Source organism: Tachysurus vachellii, chromosome 3 (genome assembly GCF_030014155.1).
Source record: "Tachysurus vachellii isolate PV-2020 chromosome 3, HZAU_Pvac_v1, whole genome shotgun sequence".
Lineage (NCBI taxonomy): Eukaryota > Metazoa > Chordata > Actinopteri > Siluriformes > Bagridae > Tachysurus > Tachysurus vachellii.
The window spans coordinates 2,129,213-2,147,606 of NC_083462.1; the positions used below are offsets into that span (position 1 = coordinate 2,129,213).

The 18,394-nt window shown below is 40.5% G+C and overlaps 2 protein-coding genes across 2 annotated transcripts in view; one reads left to right on the top strand and one right to left on the bottom strand.

Moving 5' to 3' along the window:
• Positions 1-4,585: 4,585 nt before the first annotated feature.
• LOC132842560 (leucine zipper protein 1-like) lies at positions 4,586-6,824 on the bottom strand. Its single transcript, XM_060865294.1, has 4 exons — positions 6,577-6,824; positions 6,159-6,187; positions 5,526-6,001; positions 4,586-5,415 (listed from the first exon to the last, which is right to left on the bottom strand). The coding sequence occupies exons 2-4, from the start codon at positions 6,179-6,181 to the stop codon at positions 4,937-4,939; spliced, it is 978 nt and encodes a 325-aa protein (XP_060721277.1). The 5' UTR covers positions 6,182-6,187; positions 6,577-6,824; the 3' UTR covers positions 4,586-4,936.
• The window catches only part of LOC132842121 (uncharacterized), a 28,623-nt gene continuing 16,797 nt past the window's right edge, over positions 6,569-18,394 (top strand). Inside the window, exons 1-2 of the mRNA XM_060864791.1 lie at positions 6,569-6,606; positions 6,840-6,856. Coding sequence (XP_060720774.1) covers positions 6,569-6,606; positions 6,840-6,856 — 55 coding nt within the window. The remainder of the gene's footprint in view (positions 6,607-6,839; positions 6,857-18,394) is intronic.

Genomic DNA, 18,394 nt, shown 5'->3' on the forward strand with positions numbered 1-18,394 from the left:
TTGTAGAACACTTTTAACAATGTCCATTGTTAAAAGTGTTCTACAAATAAAATTGAACTGAATTGAATTTGAGTCAAGACTTTCATTGTTAACAATAAATATAATTAGACTTCTGCACCTTATTCATCCAACCAAATTGGCACTGCAGATAAAGGTTGGAGAATACTCCACTCTACTGAGCAGGTACAAACTGATACAAAGCAAGTTACCAGACAAGCTATGGAACTACGCTATGCAGACATCAACATACATGAGAAACAGGTGTTATGGTAGACACACAAAGAAAATGTTGCTCACAGAAAAGAAGCCAAACATTTACAAAATGCAAAAATTCAGATCAATTTTCGTTTACAAACAAGAGAGGAAAAGTAGACTCTAGATGTGAACAAGGTGTTTTTATTGGCAAAAACAGCCCTGCTTATCTAGTGTATAATGCTAACACATAGAAGGTACAAAAGGTAAAGTTAATAGAGAAGAAAACCAAATAAAGGGAAACACAAACATTTGAGTCACACACAGAACACAGGGATGCAAATCCTAGCAGTGATTTTAAATGAAATGTTGATGAAAATGTGAAAAATGTACCAGGTCATGGTATACAAAGTGATTATTAGCTCCAATGTATGTAACTAGTCTTCTAGCACGTTACAATCCTTCACGCTCTCTGAGATCACAAAACTCAGGACTTCTGGTAGTTCCCAGAATATCTAAGCCTACTAAAGGCGGTAGAGCATTTTTGTATTTAGCTCCCAAACTTTGGAATAGTCTTCCTGATATTGTTCGGTGCTCAGACACACTTTCCCAGTTTAAATATAAATTAAAAACTCATCTCTTTAGTCAGGCATTGTTGTGGAAGTTCCGAGGTTAGAGAGATTTAAAGTATAAAACTGGTGGACACGAGCAAGAGTAAAAAGGTTACACAATTTATTGTACTCAGCTGCGCAGCAGGACTCAACACTCCACATGTAGCATGAGGGATGAAGGGCCGCGATCATTGATTACATCAAGGTTTTATAGACAGAACTCAAGAAAACAGAAGATATGTAAAAGCAAAACATCATCAATCATTGGCTCAAAATTACAGCATGCATCTCCTGACCAAGCTAATCTGACCAGGCCAAGGTCTTCTAGAGGACCTATTGGACATTGTTTATGGACAACTCGTCCCCAGTCCCTACTGCCCTTGTCATAATCTTAACAAAACCTACTGATGACGATGTCAGTCTCTGGTCATGACGCACACAGGGTACAAGCATAGAAGGACAAAGCCTTATGAACATCTTAAGATTAGAAATTTCCACCACAGGTGTATACATAATACATCCCGTAATATTGTGCAATATTACTGTATATCAGACTTGCACATCTTTATGAACAGCAGATATGTTAATCCCTCTCCACTGCTTCTCTCTTTCTACCCATCCCGAGGCATCCAGACATTGTACCAGCTCCGATCGTCTCCCGTGCTATGAAGATTTTGGACCTCCACTGAGATGAGGGCGACTGTGAGAATCCTGAGACATCTACAGATCTATCAACTCCGTCGTTCTACTGGGGGACTTCAACGCTCACGTGGGCAGTGACAGTGACACCTGAAGGGGCGTGATTGGAAGGAACGGCCCCCCCGACCTGAACCCGAGTGGTGTTCTGTTATTGGACTTCTGTGCTAGTCACAGTTCGTCCATAACGAACACCATGTTCAAGCATAAGGGTGTCCATCAGTGCACGTGGCACCAGGACACCCTAGGTCGGAGGTTGATGATCGACTTTGTGGTTGTTTCATCTGACCTCCGGCCATATGTCTTGGACACCCGGGTAAAGAGAGGGGCTGAGCTGTCAACTGATCAACACCTGGTGGTGAGTTGGATCCAATGGCGGGGGGAGGGGAGGGGGGGTTGGTCAGACTTGGCAGACCCAAACGTACTGTGAGGGTTTGCTGGGAATGTTTGGCAGAGCCTCCGGTCAGACAGAACTCCCACCTCCGGCGGAGCTTCAACCAGATCCCGAGGGAGGTTGGAGACATTGAGTCCGAGTGTTCTCCACCTCCATTGTCGACATGGCCGCTTGGAGCTGTGGCCGTAAGGTCTCTGGTGCCTGTCGTGGCGGCAATCCCCGAACACGGTGGTGGACCCCGGAAGTAAGGGATGCCATCAAGATGGAGTCCTATCAAGTCTGGTTGGCTCGGGGGACTCCGGAGGCGGCTGATATGTACCGGAGGGCCAAGTGAGCTTCAGCCCGGATGGTTGCGGAGGCAAAAACCCGGGTCTGGGAGGAGTTTGGTGAGGCCATGGAGAAGGACTATCGGTCGGCCTCGAAGAAATTCTGGCAAACCGTCTGGCGCCTCAGGAGGGGGTTAGGAGTCAATCCCTCTAACCATTAGGCCATGACTTCCCGGGTTTTCGCATATCCCAGGTTATTATGAGCCTGAGGTCAGAGCGCAGGGTCAGCCATCGTGCGGCACCCCTTGAGCAGGTGAGGTTAAGGGCCCAACGTTGACGTCTCAGCAGCTCATGGGCTTGAACCCTGATCAGGAACCCAGCGGTTCAAGAAAATCACCATCACACCCTCACGCCCTGGTGTGTGTGTGTTTGTGTGTGTGTGTGTGGTGTGTGTGTGTGCATATGGTGTGTCTGGTGTGTGTGTCTGGTGTGTGTGTGTGTGTGTGTGTGTGTGGTGTGTCTGGTGTGTGTGTGTGGTGTGTCTGTGTGTGTGTTGTTTAATCTCACTATGTTTATCAGAACAAATACACATCAAATCTACTCCAAATATTGTAATTATTAGTATTTTGTAATTCTGTGGTATTAGTCGAGTATTAGCAAGAGGTTGGGTTATGTTCACTTGTTATGTTCAGCTAATGTTAGTTAGCTAATGTCAGGGATTCTAGTCTAACAAGGATAAAAGTAAGACTTTCTCATTTGCATTATCATGCATATTCAAGCAGTGCAACGGTCTTGTGGTTATTTTCGGTTATTTCCACACGCCTGCAGCCTGCAATGTTCTTGTTTTTTCTACTTACAGTAGTGTGCAACTGGAAACAGTTATTTTTCTGTTCCTGGTACAGAATGTTCAATGTTAATTTTTGTTATTCACAATATTTTTCTATTACACAAGCTAACGGCTAGCAAACTAACGCACACTCACACATCATTACAGGATTTTAGTATTTTAATTTTAGTTTGTAATTTATTTAACAGCAAACAAAAAGTCATGAAAATACATATTCTAATAAAATATGATGTTGCTATAAAAACATTGTTTGTTTGTTAAACAAGAGGAATTACTCAGACAAATTACGGATTCAGTTTTCCTCTAATGACTCAGCTTCAGTGTGGAAAGGTCTGAAAGCCATCACCAACTACACAACACCATCCTTCAGCACTGTAGTGAATCAACAACTGGCAGACGACATGAATGAGCTCTACTGCAGGTTTGAAAAAGCCCAATTCTCACCTTCTGTAACTCCCAAATCAGCCACACCTTCAATCCAGTTCAGTGAAGATGATGTGTGTCAGGTCTTCAGAAAAATCAAGAGAAGAAAGGCTCCAGGCCCAGACAGCATTTCACCAGCCTGTCTGAAAGCCTGTGCTGATCAGCTGATCAGCAAAATAAAATTCATTGATTCATTCATCTTCTACCGCTTATCCGAACTACCTCGGGTCACGGGGAGCCTGTGCCTATCTCAGGCGTCATCGGGCATCAAGGCAGGATACACCCTGGACGGAGTGCCAACCCATCGCAGGGCACACACACACTCTCATTCACTCACGCATTCACACACTATGGACAATTTTCCAGAGATGCCAATCAACCTACCATGCATGTCTTTGGACCGGGGGAGGAAACCGGAGTACCCGGAGGAAACCCCCGAGGCACGGGGAGAACATGCAAACTCCACACACACAAGGTGGAGGCGGGAATCGAACCCCGACCCTGGAAGTGTGAGGCAAACGTGCTAACCACTAAGCCACCGTGCCCCCAAAATAAAATTTTATTTTTATTTTTTTTTTAAGGGCAAAATCGATCAGTTTTAAAGAGATGTCAAAAAATTTAAAAGCCAAATAAAAATAAAGATCACTTAATTTGACTTTCTAATCATAAATTAATTGCTCTTCAAAATCAGTGAATATGTCAATATAATAGTGCCATAAATGCATTTCTAAAGGGACATTTCAAATTGGTAAATGATCAAACCAATGCGGTTTAGTTTACAGCGAACTAGGGGAAAGAGTGGCAGAACCTAACCCTTTTTGTTTGCTCTCTGATCCCCCAGTATCTTCAAAAGTTCATCTAGAGCAAAAGTGCATCTAGACATTTTTGTATGTCTCTCTGTATTTATTTATTTATAAATTATATATAAATAAAATGATGAAGATTATGTATAAATAAAAATTTATATAATTTATTTTATTTATAAATAAAAATATTTAATCTAATCTAGGTCTAGCTTGGTGTGCATGGGTTGGTAAAATATTTCAATTTCAATTTATAGATTTTGATAATCTTTATCTAAATCTAATATATTGAAAGGCTGTTAAATAAAATATCTTTATTTCATCATATTTGTTATAGTCATTTTTATTTCGTAGTTATTACATACAACATTGTTTCCCATTTAAAAAAGAAAAAAAAAATACAGGACATAAAAAATCAGCATGCAAAATTATAACCTTGTCACAGGGTTTATATCACTTCTAGCTCACAGATTCATTTGTTTTTATTTAATGCAACATTCATTTACTACAACATCAATTTACTGTATTTATTTATGCTCATGTTTAGTGGCTTTTAATACTCTTGAATATGACACAGAATCATAAAATTTATATACTTTATTCGTATTTGAACAAAACTCTGAAGTGCTACAGAATATTTATTTTTCTGTGTATCTCTGTTCAAAATAAAAGAATTAACAATATTGTGATATTGAGCTGTTCTCTCAGGCACAGATGGCTGCTAGTCGTTGGTTGTTCTCCTTCATCTGATTGATGAGTCTTGGCAGGTCATTGCGATAGAGGAGCTCATTCCCTGTGATCTGCTCTATGGCCTTCATCACATCCTCCATCACCTTCATCACAGGCTCCTGGAGGATGGATCTGCGAGTCAGACCATGAGCTACACTGACCCTCCCACTCAGGACACCCAGAAGATTGACAGCTCCTCTCACTTTCCCCTGGAACTCAGCTACAGACTGACTCTGCTTCTTCACTTTCTTGATTCCTTCACGTATCTGCTTTACCTGGTCATCTTTCTGACTGATGTCACGTACGGTCTGGGAAATCTTAGACACGTAATGAGATACTTTAAGTTCATAGTTTCTCACTTCATTCTCAGACTTTCTCACCTCCTCTTGAGCCACTTGGACAGCTTTGTTTGTTTGATTCAGTTCACCTACACCACCAATAATCATGGCAGGACCTGAACAGTGAAGAAACAAACTATAGAGTCAGAACAGACACTCACATGAAGGTTATGATGATGAAACAGTTCAGATGTCATTATTCTTATCTGTATGCTGTAATTCTTACCTGCAATCCATCCAATGATAGGTATAGTGAACACTCCTGCCCCAACACCTGTGACAATTTTAGCATCACGTTTCATTTTCTGCTGAGCGTGTATTGCTGAATCCAGATTTCTCCTGGTCTGCTCCAGAGCTCCCTGAACTGCTCTGAGTATTTTTTCATTTGATTCCTTCTTTTCTTTCAAGTTGTCTAAGGTTAGTATTGTGTCATTTATCTCCTGCTTGAGTTTCCCCTCCTCTTGTATCAGTCTCTCTAAGTTTTCATCCAGACTCTCTAACCCTGAACTGGCTTCCTGTTCTGACTGCTTCAGGAGCTGATGAGCCTGTACTATCTGCTGTCTGATGTAGTCGTAGTTGGAGCATTTCCCAGTTACAGGATCCACATCTGCCTTAATAAGAGCCTTATAGACTTCATTCAGGGAGGAGATCCCACCTTTCAGTGGAATGAGAACAGCTTCAGCTGTGTTCTTCAGCACAACTCTGTAGAGACAAACAAAACAGTTCAACACAGAAAATCAAAAGTCCTTAAAAAAAATTGGATTCATTTTTGTTTTTCTTGAATATGTTTTATGCAATTCGTTTTAAAATTGAATCAATTGTTATGACTTATTTCTATTAATTCTGGAATTCAACTCACTCCAATGATGAAAGCTGATTCATCTTACTCTGAAACAGGAAGTAAACATGTTAAAGTGGAAAAACTCAAACCTGATCATAAGATCATCAAAAAAATCTCCTTCAGTGTCTCTAGTCATCTGTCATCTGTTACAGAATGATTTTATTAATAAAAGTCCTCTACAGATCAAAAGGATAATAAATAAAAACAAGTTTAGTCTTTCATACTAAAATACTATTTTGTGAGTCTTAAACATGAGATTGTTCTGTTTTTCTTTTTATTTCTTCATGTCAGTCATTTTATTTTTAGAATTTAAGTTTGAATGAAAACATCAACTTATTATATATTTAAACACAGTAAAAAAAAAAAAAATAATAATAATTAAAAAAAAAAAAAAAAGGAATCCAGCACCCATAAAAGCAGCATGAAACATGATTACCTTGTCACAGGGTCTCCTGAAGATAAATCTGTAATCAGAGTGTGAAAGTTTAACTCTGTTGCTGTACTTTCTCTTCTGGATCACCACAGTCACTTATTATGTGAGATTTATAAGATGAACTTCTTTTATATATGTATCAGAGGTGGGTGGGTGAAAAGGGGAGGGCAGATTACACATTATAAATACACAGGGGCTTTTAGTCTTGAGTCAGTGCACCACTTGGATCACAGAGCAGACAGAGAACCTCCACACCTTCACTGAAGAATTTCAACATATCCAGGTAGGAAGAAACTGTTCTCAACAATTACTTTTATAGTTTTGTCACACTGCAAACATTTAATCCTTTTATACAATTCAATATAAATTTATTTGTATAGCGCTTTTAACAATGGACATTGTCTTAAAGCAGCTTTACAGAACACAAGAAACATCACACAAAAAGTTTATTATACAAATATTAATATTAGACAAAAGTTTAAGACATATTTAAATGTGTTGTATTTATCCACATATAAAAATATACAATCTTTGTCTTACAGTTATGAATACAAGAAACAGACAATGATATAGATGATAGATGACATTGAATTCCTAATAATGGAGTGTGTGTGTCTGAGTGTGTGTGTGTCTGTGTATATGGGTGTGTGTGTGTGTGTGTATGTGTCTGAGTATGTGTGGTGTGTGTGTGTCTGTGTGTGTGTGCGCATGCACTCATTATGCACATTTATGTCACCTTGCAAAATTTCTATTCATGCTTTTGTACGCTTCCACTTATCTCTACAAAGCGATGTTTCCTCTCCTCATTTGGATCATAGAGTTTCTCCACTTTGTAAAGTGTATAACTTGTCTACACCTTTTACTTCATCTCAGTCTGAAGTTTTATTTCACTCTGAGGCTCATGAAGTTTAATGAGCAGGCCTTTAAAAATCGATTTTCTGTTCATTTACTTTAATATTCTCTAGTGTAAAAGGTATTTATGAGTTTACTTTATATCGTGTGCTTATGATACTATATCATACTCTACTCTAGAAAATTCTGACATTTAAAGAAACTAAGAATAATCTACCAGAATAAACGCTCTCTGTAATTTCATTCATTTTGTCTACCTTTTCTGATTTCCCCTTGGGGGTTAATAAAGTTCTCCACTAATAATACTTTGTTTCAGGGGCGGTTCTAGACCTTTTTTAGGGTGGCTCCAACCCCCCTGTCTGCTCAGCCACCCTAAAATTATAATTTTTACTTTCAAAAATAAAAACTACGTTAAAATGCAGGACGTGTCGTCGATTGGAATGAAAGTTATTTATCAGTTTGAACCAAGAGCGATTTTTTTTTACTTTGCTTTTACGCGCGTGCGTTGTAGTCTTTCAAATGTGCGTCATCAGCTGTTTGCTTTATTTGAACGGAGAAGCTCAGAGTCAGTCAGAACTGGAGGCATTTATCTATAACGTTAATTGGCGGAAAACCGCAAAGACGGCAACCAAAAGCAGTGAAATTTCATTATTTTATTACCAGAGTTGTATCACAAACAAAATATTAATGCAAACAATCCATTCAATATTAAATAAAAATAACATTTATTGATTTGGTCTTTTTTATTAATGACTGCATTCATTGGACACACTGTTTGTAGAGAATGCACACATACATGAACTGATCTGATTCAAGACCGACATCGGTGTCCACTTTTGCCATTTTAAATAATACCATAACTTTCGGCTTACTATGTAGTCATATAATATATAATATAAAACTCTTCTGGTTTTAAATTCTCACTGAGGGCTAAACCCCTAAAGATGAAATCCTAGAACCGCCCCTGCTTTGTTGTAACACTTAAGCTATTGTGAGAGGGACTATACACGCTCAGATGAATCTCCAGTCTCCTGCAAATGGGTCCATCAGAATAATGCAGGCATTCATTAAAATATGGAACTTTTCCTACTTTTATTTGTTAGCGTTCAAGAGGTTTTGTGTGGTTTAGACAGTAATGGCTGTGTTATACCAGCTGAACACTGTAGTAAAGTGTAATTTCCTCAGTGTTGTCACATGAAAAGATATAATAAAATATTTACAAAAATGTGAGAAGTGTAATCACTTCTGTCAGATACTGTATACTCATTGTCCATGGCTTTGGAGCTAAAACAGTTCCATAAATACACAAGTCTGCTTTTAAATATTCAGTAAACTATATTATACACGTCATCTGTCACTCACATACATGAACAATGTTTCTTATGTCACTGGCTGCTTTGTTACGACATTAATTCAGCTAAATTCAGTTCAGTTTTATTTGTATAACACTTATCAGCAGACATTGTCTCAAAGTAGCTTAACAGAAATATATTATTAGGATTTAATTTATTAATTTAGAAATGTATAAATTTATCTCTGCATGAACATAAAGCTCCAGAAAGCAAAGAAAAGAAACACAGAACTTATATAAAGCAACAAAATGGAAAATACAAAGGAGGCATTAAATAAAGAAATGAAACAAACAATAGGAGTTCATGCACTTGGTAAGGATGCCCTCTGGTGGTCTGTGGGGGAATTCAATTCAATTCATATTTATTTGTATGACGCTTTTAACAATGGACATTGTCTCAAATCAGCTTTAGAGAACATAAACATAAAACAAAAGTTTAATATAAAGATTAATCTTAGATATATTTAAACGTATCTTTTCGGAATTGTCCGTGGTGAGCGTGACACGAAGTCTATTTTTGCTTTTTACTGATAGAGCAACCCAGTGTATTTCAATAGGAAGCATCTTTCTTGTCTGCACCACATTTTTCTTTCTGCCGTTTGGAAGCATTGTTTCTACTACATTACTCAACATTTAACCAGGATATTTTATCCTTGTTTTAATTGCTTTAAATTCTGTAGGGGACTAAACATTGTGCTATGGTTTCTTTTCTGAGAAAAGCCATTTTTCCAACTATTTGGTGTGTTAAATCGGACAGTAAACTAAATACTACAGTACCCAAGAGCCTGATCTACTGAGCCTACATGAGCCTGAGCCACGAATTCTCCTTCATTGCGCTCAAACCACTTCCCAGGTAATGTTACTTGAATGTAATGATCAAATTTGAACATTCAGAATTCGCAAAACCCTGAAAGCCTGCAGAAATCACCCAATTGTTTCTGCAGGCCGCGAATTCTAAATGTTCAAATTTGATCATTACATCCAAGTAACAGAAGTGGTTTGAGCGATATAAATAAATAAAATAAAATAAAATGGATGGTCATGACATCGTATTGTTGAATTATCAAGCACACGTTCATGTTTATGTGTTGAAAGAAAAATGAGGAGATCAAAAGAGAATCGGCGGTGGGTCATCAAGTAGTTTTAGCTGACGTCTTCAACATAGTAAAAGTACTGTAGATAAGGCTCATGGGTACTGTAGTATTTAGTTTACTGTCCGATTTGACACACCAAATAGATGGAAAAGTGGCTTTTCTCAGAAAAGAAACCATAGCACAATGGTTATTACCCTACATAATATAAAGCAATAAAAACAAGGACAAAATCTCCTGGTTAAATGCTGAGTAATGTAGTGCTTAAAGTTTAAAAATGAATAACAAATGAGCAAAAAATATGCTTCCGAGTGGCAGAAAGAAAAACGTGGTGCAGACACGAAAGATGCTTCCTATTGAAATACATTAGATCGAAAGTCCTGCTGAGTGACACGGAAAAAAGGAACACGAACACGAATCGAATAGATTAAATTTCGTGACTATGTCACGAACTGCCGTGAGACTGGGTTGGATAGAGACTGCTTCAACCACAGACACTGGCATCTTTCTCTAGTGTCGTACAGCTCAGTGTGAAAGTTTACACACACACACACACACACACACACACACACACACACACACACACACACGCACACTCATGCATGCACATGCACACACACATACACACAATTTTTTATCAGAGTCTCTTCTCCTTGTGTACACTGGAGTGTAATACTGTGTCGGTGTCTGTGATAAATAAGTAAACGTGTGGCTTTGTGTCTGCACTTATGTATTTTTCTGTCTATCTTTCATCAGTGATAAAGGGAATGTGGTCATAGAGCACATTGATTCTGTACATCTGAGGTCAGTAGTGCATGTACAGTAGGAGTTATGACTGAGTGAGACTCATATTTAGAGTTAAAATCATTTTGAAAGTAAATTGTGCCAATACTAAAAACACAGCAGATGGTGCTGTAGGACCGAAATTCTCATCTGCATATACATTTACACCAGCCTTACAACAGTTTCAGGAACACTGAGTTTATCTTTTTTTAAAATGTAATATTATTTAGTAACATTAAACTATTAAAATAACATTAAATATGTTGCCTAATTATAATAAAATATAAAATGAGTGTATTGTGGGTATTTAATTTAGACTGTAGACATATCAATTTCATAGAAATTCCATGCACTTACAATATAGATATTTTTTGAAGGCTTGAAAGTCATCCTTTAACTTTACAAGGACACTTGGCCACTGCTACACACCATTCAAGATCAGCTACAAGGCACAGTCACTTCCACCGTTTGGAATATCAGTCCATGCCGCTATCTTCCTCATGCCTGTATACAAACAAAGGCTAAAACAGGAAGCTCCGGTTCACAGGAAGGTTGCGTGCTGGACTGACAATTCGGTGGCCGCTCTGCAGGACGCTTTAGATGACGCAGACTGGGACATGTTCAGGTGCAGCTCTTATGACGTCAACATGTTCACGGAAGCAGTTGTGGGATTCATCAGGAAACTAGAGGATGATAGGTTGCAGAAAACCACTCCTGCAGAAGTCCTCCTCCTTATTCTCCCTCATGCTATCTAATATCATGCAAGGTTAAAGTATAATGTGATGGCCACTAAAGAAAAACCATGACCCCGGGCACACATGACAACCATGACCCTGTCCATCACCCAGAGTACGGCTACCAGTGTTTGTTTTGAACCAAGGTTTGTTGGCCTGAAATTTGCTCACATCCTGAATCCACTTAAGCATCTCACACAGTGTGAGCAAGATGGCACCAGGTGGTGTTTTGGCATGCCGTCGCTCCGAGTATAGACTGCTTACATTATGTTTTCTCGTTTTATTATGCTTTTTAAATCATATGGACTGTCTACAGCTGATGTACAATCAGGTTACTCTGATAAACCTTCGACAGATGGTACAGTATCAGATAACAACACTTGCGATTTCGATATAAAACTGTTTGCTGAGCAAAGACAAATACCACACTCACCTTTTAAATTGTGTGGTTCATCGGGCTGCGCATGCTGGTTCACGAGACGTCGGAGGAAACGGGGGACGCGTGCGGGAATTAAGGTAAAGCTTAAGAAATTTAGGACGGATTGTGGGTCGGGTTGTGGAGATACGGCTTTCTTTCTCTGTACCTGTGGTACCTCCTGCATCTCGGCCACCTTTGATCCGGACTACGTGGATGAGGCGGTGGGAAAGCAGAGGGGTGGATTGCGCAAATCTGCGCCACTTGAAACGAGTCGGTTCCAGTGAGTTAAGTGCTCACTCCACAGGCACATGTCTTGTGTCTTTAATAAATGCCCGTTCTATTGTAAACAAGTCTTTTATTTTGAATGACTTTTATATTTGTCATTGCCTGGACTTTCTCTTCATTACTGAGACTTGGCTAAATGATAATGACATGAGTCCTGTAGCTGAGCTTTTACCGCCGAACTGCCAGTTTTTACATACCCCGCGGATAAATCGTCGTGGGGGAGGTCTAGCTGCTATTTTTAGTAATTTGTTTAAATGTAAGCAGCTCTCCACGGAGAATTTTAAATCCTTTGAAGTTCAAGTTATGAAGGTTGACATGTCTATGCCAGTGTATTGCTCATTAGTTTATAGGCCACCTGGTTATTGTACGGATTTCCTCGAAGATTTTTATGATTTTTTTTATCTGGTGTTATAACATGTGCTGACAAGATTCTGATTATGGGGGATTTTAATATTCATGTCTGTTGCCCAGAAAAATGCATGTCTAAGGATTTTCTAATTTTGGTTGACTCTTTTAATCTCAAACAGAGTGTAATGGGGCACACACAGGTCCATGGGCATACACTGGATCTGGTGTTATCTTTGGGTATAAGCATTGAGAGTATTTGCATTGATGAGATTCCTATTTCGGATCATAAGCCTGTTAGGATTAATTTGAACATGCCTCGTGTTGTACAGGATGCTTCTTTTCCTCCAAAAATGTCCAGAGTCATTACAGATCATACAATTGATGCTTTTGCTGCTGCTTTTATGGCTGCTGAGCTACCTTTTGTAAATGGTTCCTCTGAAGTGCCTGAAACAGCACCAGATGAAATGGTACCCCCTGCTGAAAAATCCAGCATAAATCAGCATGAATTCCATGCTGGTCCAGGCTGGTTTTTACTGGTTCATGCTGGTATAGTGCTGGTCAGTGCTGGTATAGTGCTGGTACAGTATAGTGCTGGTATAGATGGGTGGCCAGCATAGTCATGGTGTTATCAAGCAAAACGGGGCTGGTGTAGCTGGTTAACCAGTATGATCTTGCTGGAATGAGCTTCATGGGAACAACCTTTATTTTTGCTTGTGTATCACTATGTTCACGAAGGTAAATGTAGTTCCTGCACTTTCCAAAAATAAATCTCTCAATGTTTTCGACTACATTATATACCTTACAGTGTTTATCAAAATTAGTATAAGTGCACGTGTTCCAGATCATCATGTTTTTGCCACCGTAAATAGGATTTTGTTTTGGGGTAAATCATGGGCTTAAAAAAACATGGTCATCGCCACTACTTGTTACTAAAATAGAGAGCGGAAGCTAAGACCAAAAATGTGTGTTGTAAAGGTTATATTGTGTAATGTTATTTGTGCACGTGTGTAAATTACAGTGTGATGGCAAATGTCATTGTCCAATAAATATTTTAAACAAACTTATACACACACACACATTATATATATATATATATATATATATATATATATATATATATATATATATATATATATATATATATATATATATATATATATATAAAGAAAGCCATGTAAATGATAGGAATTTCCAGAATGTTTTTCTTTATTAAAAAGTGAATTGTAATTCTCTAGAAAATTGTCTTGGTCTTTATTTAACTATGAATATGCACTAAGAAATGTGATATGTAACAAATGGGTTTTGGTGTGGTCTTGCTGGGATTATACTAGCATCCAAAAGACAACATATGTTGACCAGCACACCAGCATCCCAGGCTGGTTCGCCAGCACACCAGCATCCCAGGCTGTTCGGCCAGCACACCAGCATCCAGGCTGGTCGGCCAGCACACCAGCATCCCAGGCTGGTCGGCCAGCACACCAGCATCCCAGGCTGGTCGGCCAGTGTAACTGGTATTAAAAAAAGGGACTCGGTAATTTAACCTGACCTGTGTCTATTTCCTGTATTCTTTTTTTTTTTTTTTTACTTTTTTTTTTTTACAATGGAATAGCTCAAGTGAACTCCACAAAATGTTGTTTTTAATTATTGTTCATAGGATATAGTTTTAAAGTAACAGAACTTTTCTTGGGAATTTGTTTGGGAGGGGATGTTATTTGTGGGACACCTTGGTGGGGGGTTTCCTTGTGTGCGCCATGCGGTCGCCTCAGTTCGACTTCAGTATGAGGCTGATGACGCATGTCCTTCTCGCTTCTCCCTTCAATATATACGACTGTGGTAATATTTATTTTCTGAAACACATTTTTGATGCTGAGAATGTGATTAATAGTATAACAGTTGATGGTGTTTATGTTAAGAATGTTTCAGTTAATGTGTGGTTTTCATTATTTAAACGAGATGTATCATGATGCTAACTATTTAGCATTGTGTGTACGAGAGTGTACCGGTGAAGGAGAAGCTGACACCCCGTGTCCCCACTTGTATTTCTTTTCTTGCAGGTACGTTATTTAAAGAGTTCTGGTTCATAAAGGAAAGATGTTTAGCTCACGGATAGTGGATGTATAGAGTGTGTTAGAAGTATTGGATTAAATTTGTTGTATGTGAAGCATGCGGTGCAGCTTCCACATGGAACGGTATCGAATATATGTATGTATGTGTATGTATGTGCGTGTATATGTGTATGTATATGTATGTATACGTATATATATAATGTGTGTATGTATCCTGTTTTATTTCACCTTAGTGTGTGATCTGTAGAAATATGGGTTATACATTTATTATTATTAATATTATAGTGTTATTATTTTTCATTTTGTGACGTATAAATACTTGTATCAGTGTCTATGTTAATGTAATATAGATATTGATATGCTGTATAAGAGTGACAGATTCATATAAGTTGTATACTTTATTTACATTTATAATCTATTTCTGTTATTGTATAATAGCAGTTCGACTTCCGTATGAGGCTGATGACGCATGTCCTTCTCGCTTCTCCCTTCAATATATACGACTGTGAGTGTACCGGTGAAGGAGAAGCTGACGCCCCGTGTCCCCACTTGTATTTCTTTTCTTGCAGTAAAAAGAGCTGAGTTCTATTGAGTGGTGGTGTGGTCTTTGTGTGTGAGAGAGTGACCGGTCCAACCACGCTACCCAGCACACCAGCATCCCAGGCTGGTCGGCCAGCACACCAGCATCCCAGGCTGGTCGGCCAGCACACCAGCATCCCAGGCTGTTCGGCCAGCACACCAGCATCCAGGCAGGTGGGCCAGCACACCAGCATCCCAGGCTGTTCGGCCTGCACACCAGCATTCCAGGCTGGTTGGCCAGCACACCAGCAACCAGCACCTAATGCTGGACCAGCATACCACCATCCCAAGCTGGTAGGCCAGCACACCGGCAACTGGCACCTAATGCTGGACCAGCATACCACCATCCCAAGCTGGTCCCAGCATGCAAAACATACCTTATGCTGGACCAGCAATTTTGTTTTTTTTTAGCAGAGACACTCTTTTAATCATGTATGTTGTAAGATTCTTGAGGCAAAAAGTGAATAAGCGACCATGGCTAAATGAGGTAACATAGGGTTTTAGGCGGGTCTGCAGGCAGGCTGAGCGTACGTGGGTTAAAAATAAATTACAAATTTCATATGATATTTTTAGGGAATCCTTGAGAAATTATCAAGATGCAGTCAAATCAGAAAGATCATCTTATTTCTCAAGGATTATATTACAAGGGGTGAGCAACCCTAAAGTGCTGTTTGCTACCATAGAGTGTTAAACCCACCTAAAAGTGTATTTTTAAGACCATCTCATGACTTATCCCTGCTAAAAAAAACCAGCATTGCTGGTCCAGCATAAGGTATGTTTTGCATGCAGGGACCAGCTTGGGACGGTGGTATGCTGGTCCAGCATTAGGTGCTGGTTGCTGGTGTGCGGGCCAACCAGCCTGGGATGCTGGTGTGCGGGCCGACCAGCCTGGGATGCTGGTGTGCCGGCCGACCAGCCTGGGATGCTGGTGTGCCGGCCGACCAGCCTGGGATGCTGGTGTGCCGGCCGACCAGCCTGGGATGCTGGTGTGCCGGCCGACCAGCCTGGGATGCTGGTGTGCGGGCCGACCAGCCTGGGATGCTGGTGTGCGGGCCGACCAGCCTGGGATGCTGGTGTGCTGGCCGACCAGCCTGGGATGCTGGTGTGCTGGCCGACCAGCCTGGGATTGCTGGTGTGCTGGTTGACCAGCCTGGGATGCTGGTGTGCGGGCCGACCAGCCTGGGATGCTGGTGTGCGGGCCGACCAGCCTGGGATGCTGGTGTGCTGGCCGACCAGCCTGGGATGCTGGTGTGCTGGCCAACCAGCCTGGGATTGCTGGTGTGCTGGTTGACCAGCCTGGGATGCTGGTGTGCTGGCTGACCAGCCTGGGATGCTGGTTTGCTGGCTGACCAGCCTGGGATGCTGGTATGCTGGTAAACATATGTTGTCTTTTGGATGCTAGTATAATCCCAGCAAGACCACAACAAAACTCATTTGTTACATATCACATTTCTTAGTGCATATTCATAGTTAAATAAAGACCAAGACAATTTTCTAGAGAATTGCAATTCACTTTTTAATAAAGAAAAACATTCTGGATATTCCTATCATTTACATGGCTTTCTATGTATATATATATATATATGTCAGGCGGAAACCTTGTATGTCCAAATTTGGTCAATTTCATATTTTTTCACATATCGATGCTATTGGTCAGTCCCCACGTGGGTCTGTTATTTTTACAAGTTATTAACCAATCTAAAGTCTTGAAAATAGCTTGAGCGCAAATCTCATAACTCCATTGGACACTTCAACTGTCCACCTCTTCCTCACTCCGCGGGAGAGCTTCACAGCATATTTCTCCTCAAGAAGTTTCTCCTCACTACACGTTCACTTCTCCTCCGTTTCTCGCTACAGTGCTGTGGGTGCACACACACGCCAGTTAGCACGCCGCTCGCTCGCATACATGCCGCACACACACTCACTTCATTCTTTCATTCCGGACAATAAGCAAGCGCGCGCACACATTTACATTTACATTTACATTTACAGCGTTTGGCAGACGCCCTTATCCAGAGCGACGTACATAAGTGCTTAAATCTCTAACATTGAATACATTAATGCTGGCTCACTAAGTTACATACTTAAGATACCATGAGCTTAAAACATTTGTTCAATGAAAGCTAATGAAGTTGCAATGAAAAAGTGTCAAAGGTGGATTTTTTTTTTTTTTTTTTTTTTAAATGCGAAAGATAAGGAAAGAAGTGCTAGTTGAAGTGTTTCCTGAATAAGTAGGTCTTCAACCGCCGCTTGAAAATATCCAGTGACTCAGCTGTCCGGACCTCTAGGGGAAGTTCATTCCACCACCTTGGTGCCAGTACAGAGAAGAGTCTTGTAGTAAACTTGCCTCTTACCCTGAGAGATGGTGGAACCAGTCGAGCAGTGCTGGTAGATCGGAGGGTGCGGGGTGCAGTGCGAGGAGTGATGAGGGCTTTGAGGTAAGAGGGAGCTGGTCCATTTTTGGCTTTGTAGGCCAGGATCAGTGTTTTGAATCTGATGCGTGCAGCTACCGGAAGCCAGTGGAGGGATCGCAGCAGCGGGGTGGTATGCGAGAACTTTGGCAGGTTGAAAACAAGCCGGGCAGCTGCATTTTGGATCATTTGCAGAGGACGGATTGCGTTCATAGGTAGACCTGCCAGCAGTGCATTGCAGTAATCCAGCCTAGAAATGACAAGAGACTGAACAAGTACCTGAGCAGCCTGTGTGGACAGAAATGGCCGAATCCTTCTAATGTTGTAGAGAAGAAACCAACATGAGCGAGTCACATTAGCAACATGAGAGGAAAAGGACAGTTGATTGTCCATGGTTACCCCAAGGTTGCGAGCTGTGGCTGAAGGGGAGATCAGATCGTTGTGCAAGGATATAGCAAGATCATGACCTGGGGATGAATCACCTGGGATGAAGAGCAGCTCAGTTTTGCTAGGATTAAGCTTTAACTGATGAGCAGTCATCCATGATGAAATTTCTGCCAGACATGCAGAGATCCGGTCAGAAGCTGTGGCATCTGTGGGTGGGAAAGAGAAGATAAGTTGTGTATCATCAGCATAGCAGTGGTAAGAGAACCCATGTGAGGAAATAACTTCACCAAGAGAGTGAGTATACAGGGAGAAAAGAAGAGGACCAAGTATTGAGCCTTGTGGGACGCCAGTGGAGAGTCTGCGTAGAGCAGATGTCACTCCCCTCCATGTTACCTGATATGAGCGTCCTTCCAGGTAGGAAGCGAACCATTCCCAAGCTGATCCGCAAATCCCAAGACTCCTGAGGGTGGCTAAGAGAGTCTTATGGTTGACCGTATCAAACGCTGCTGAAAGGTC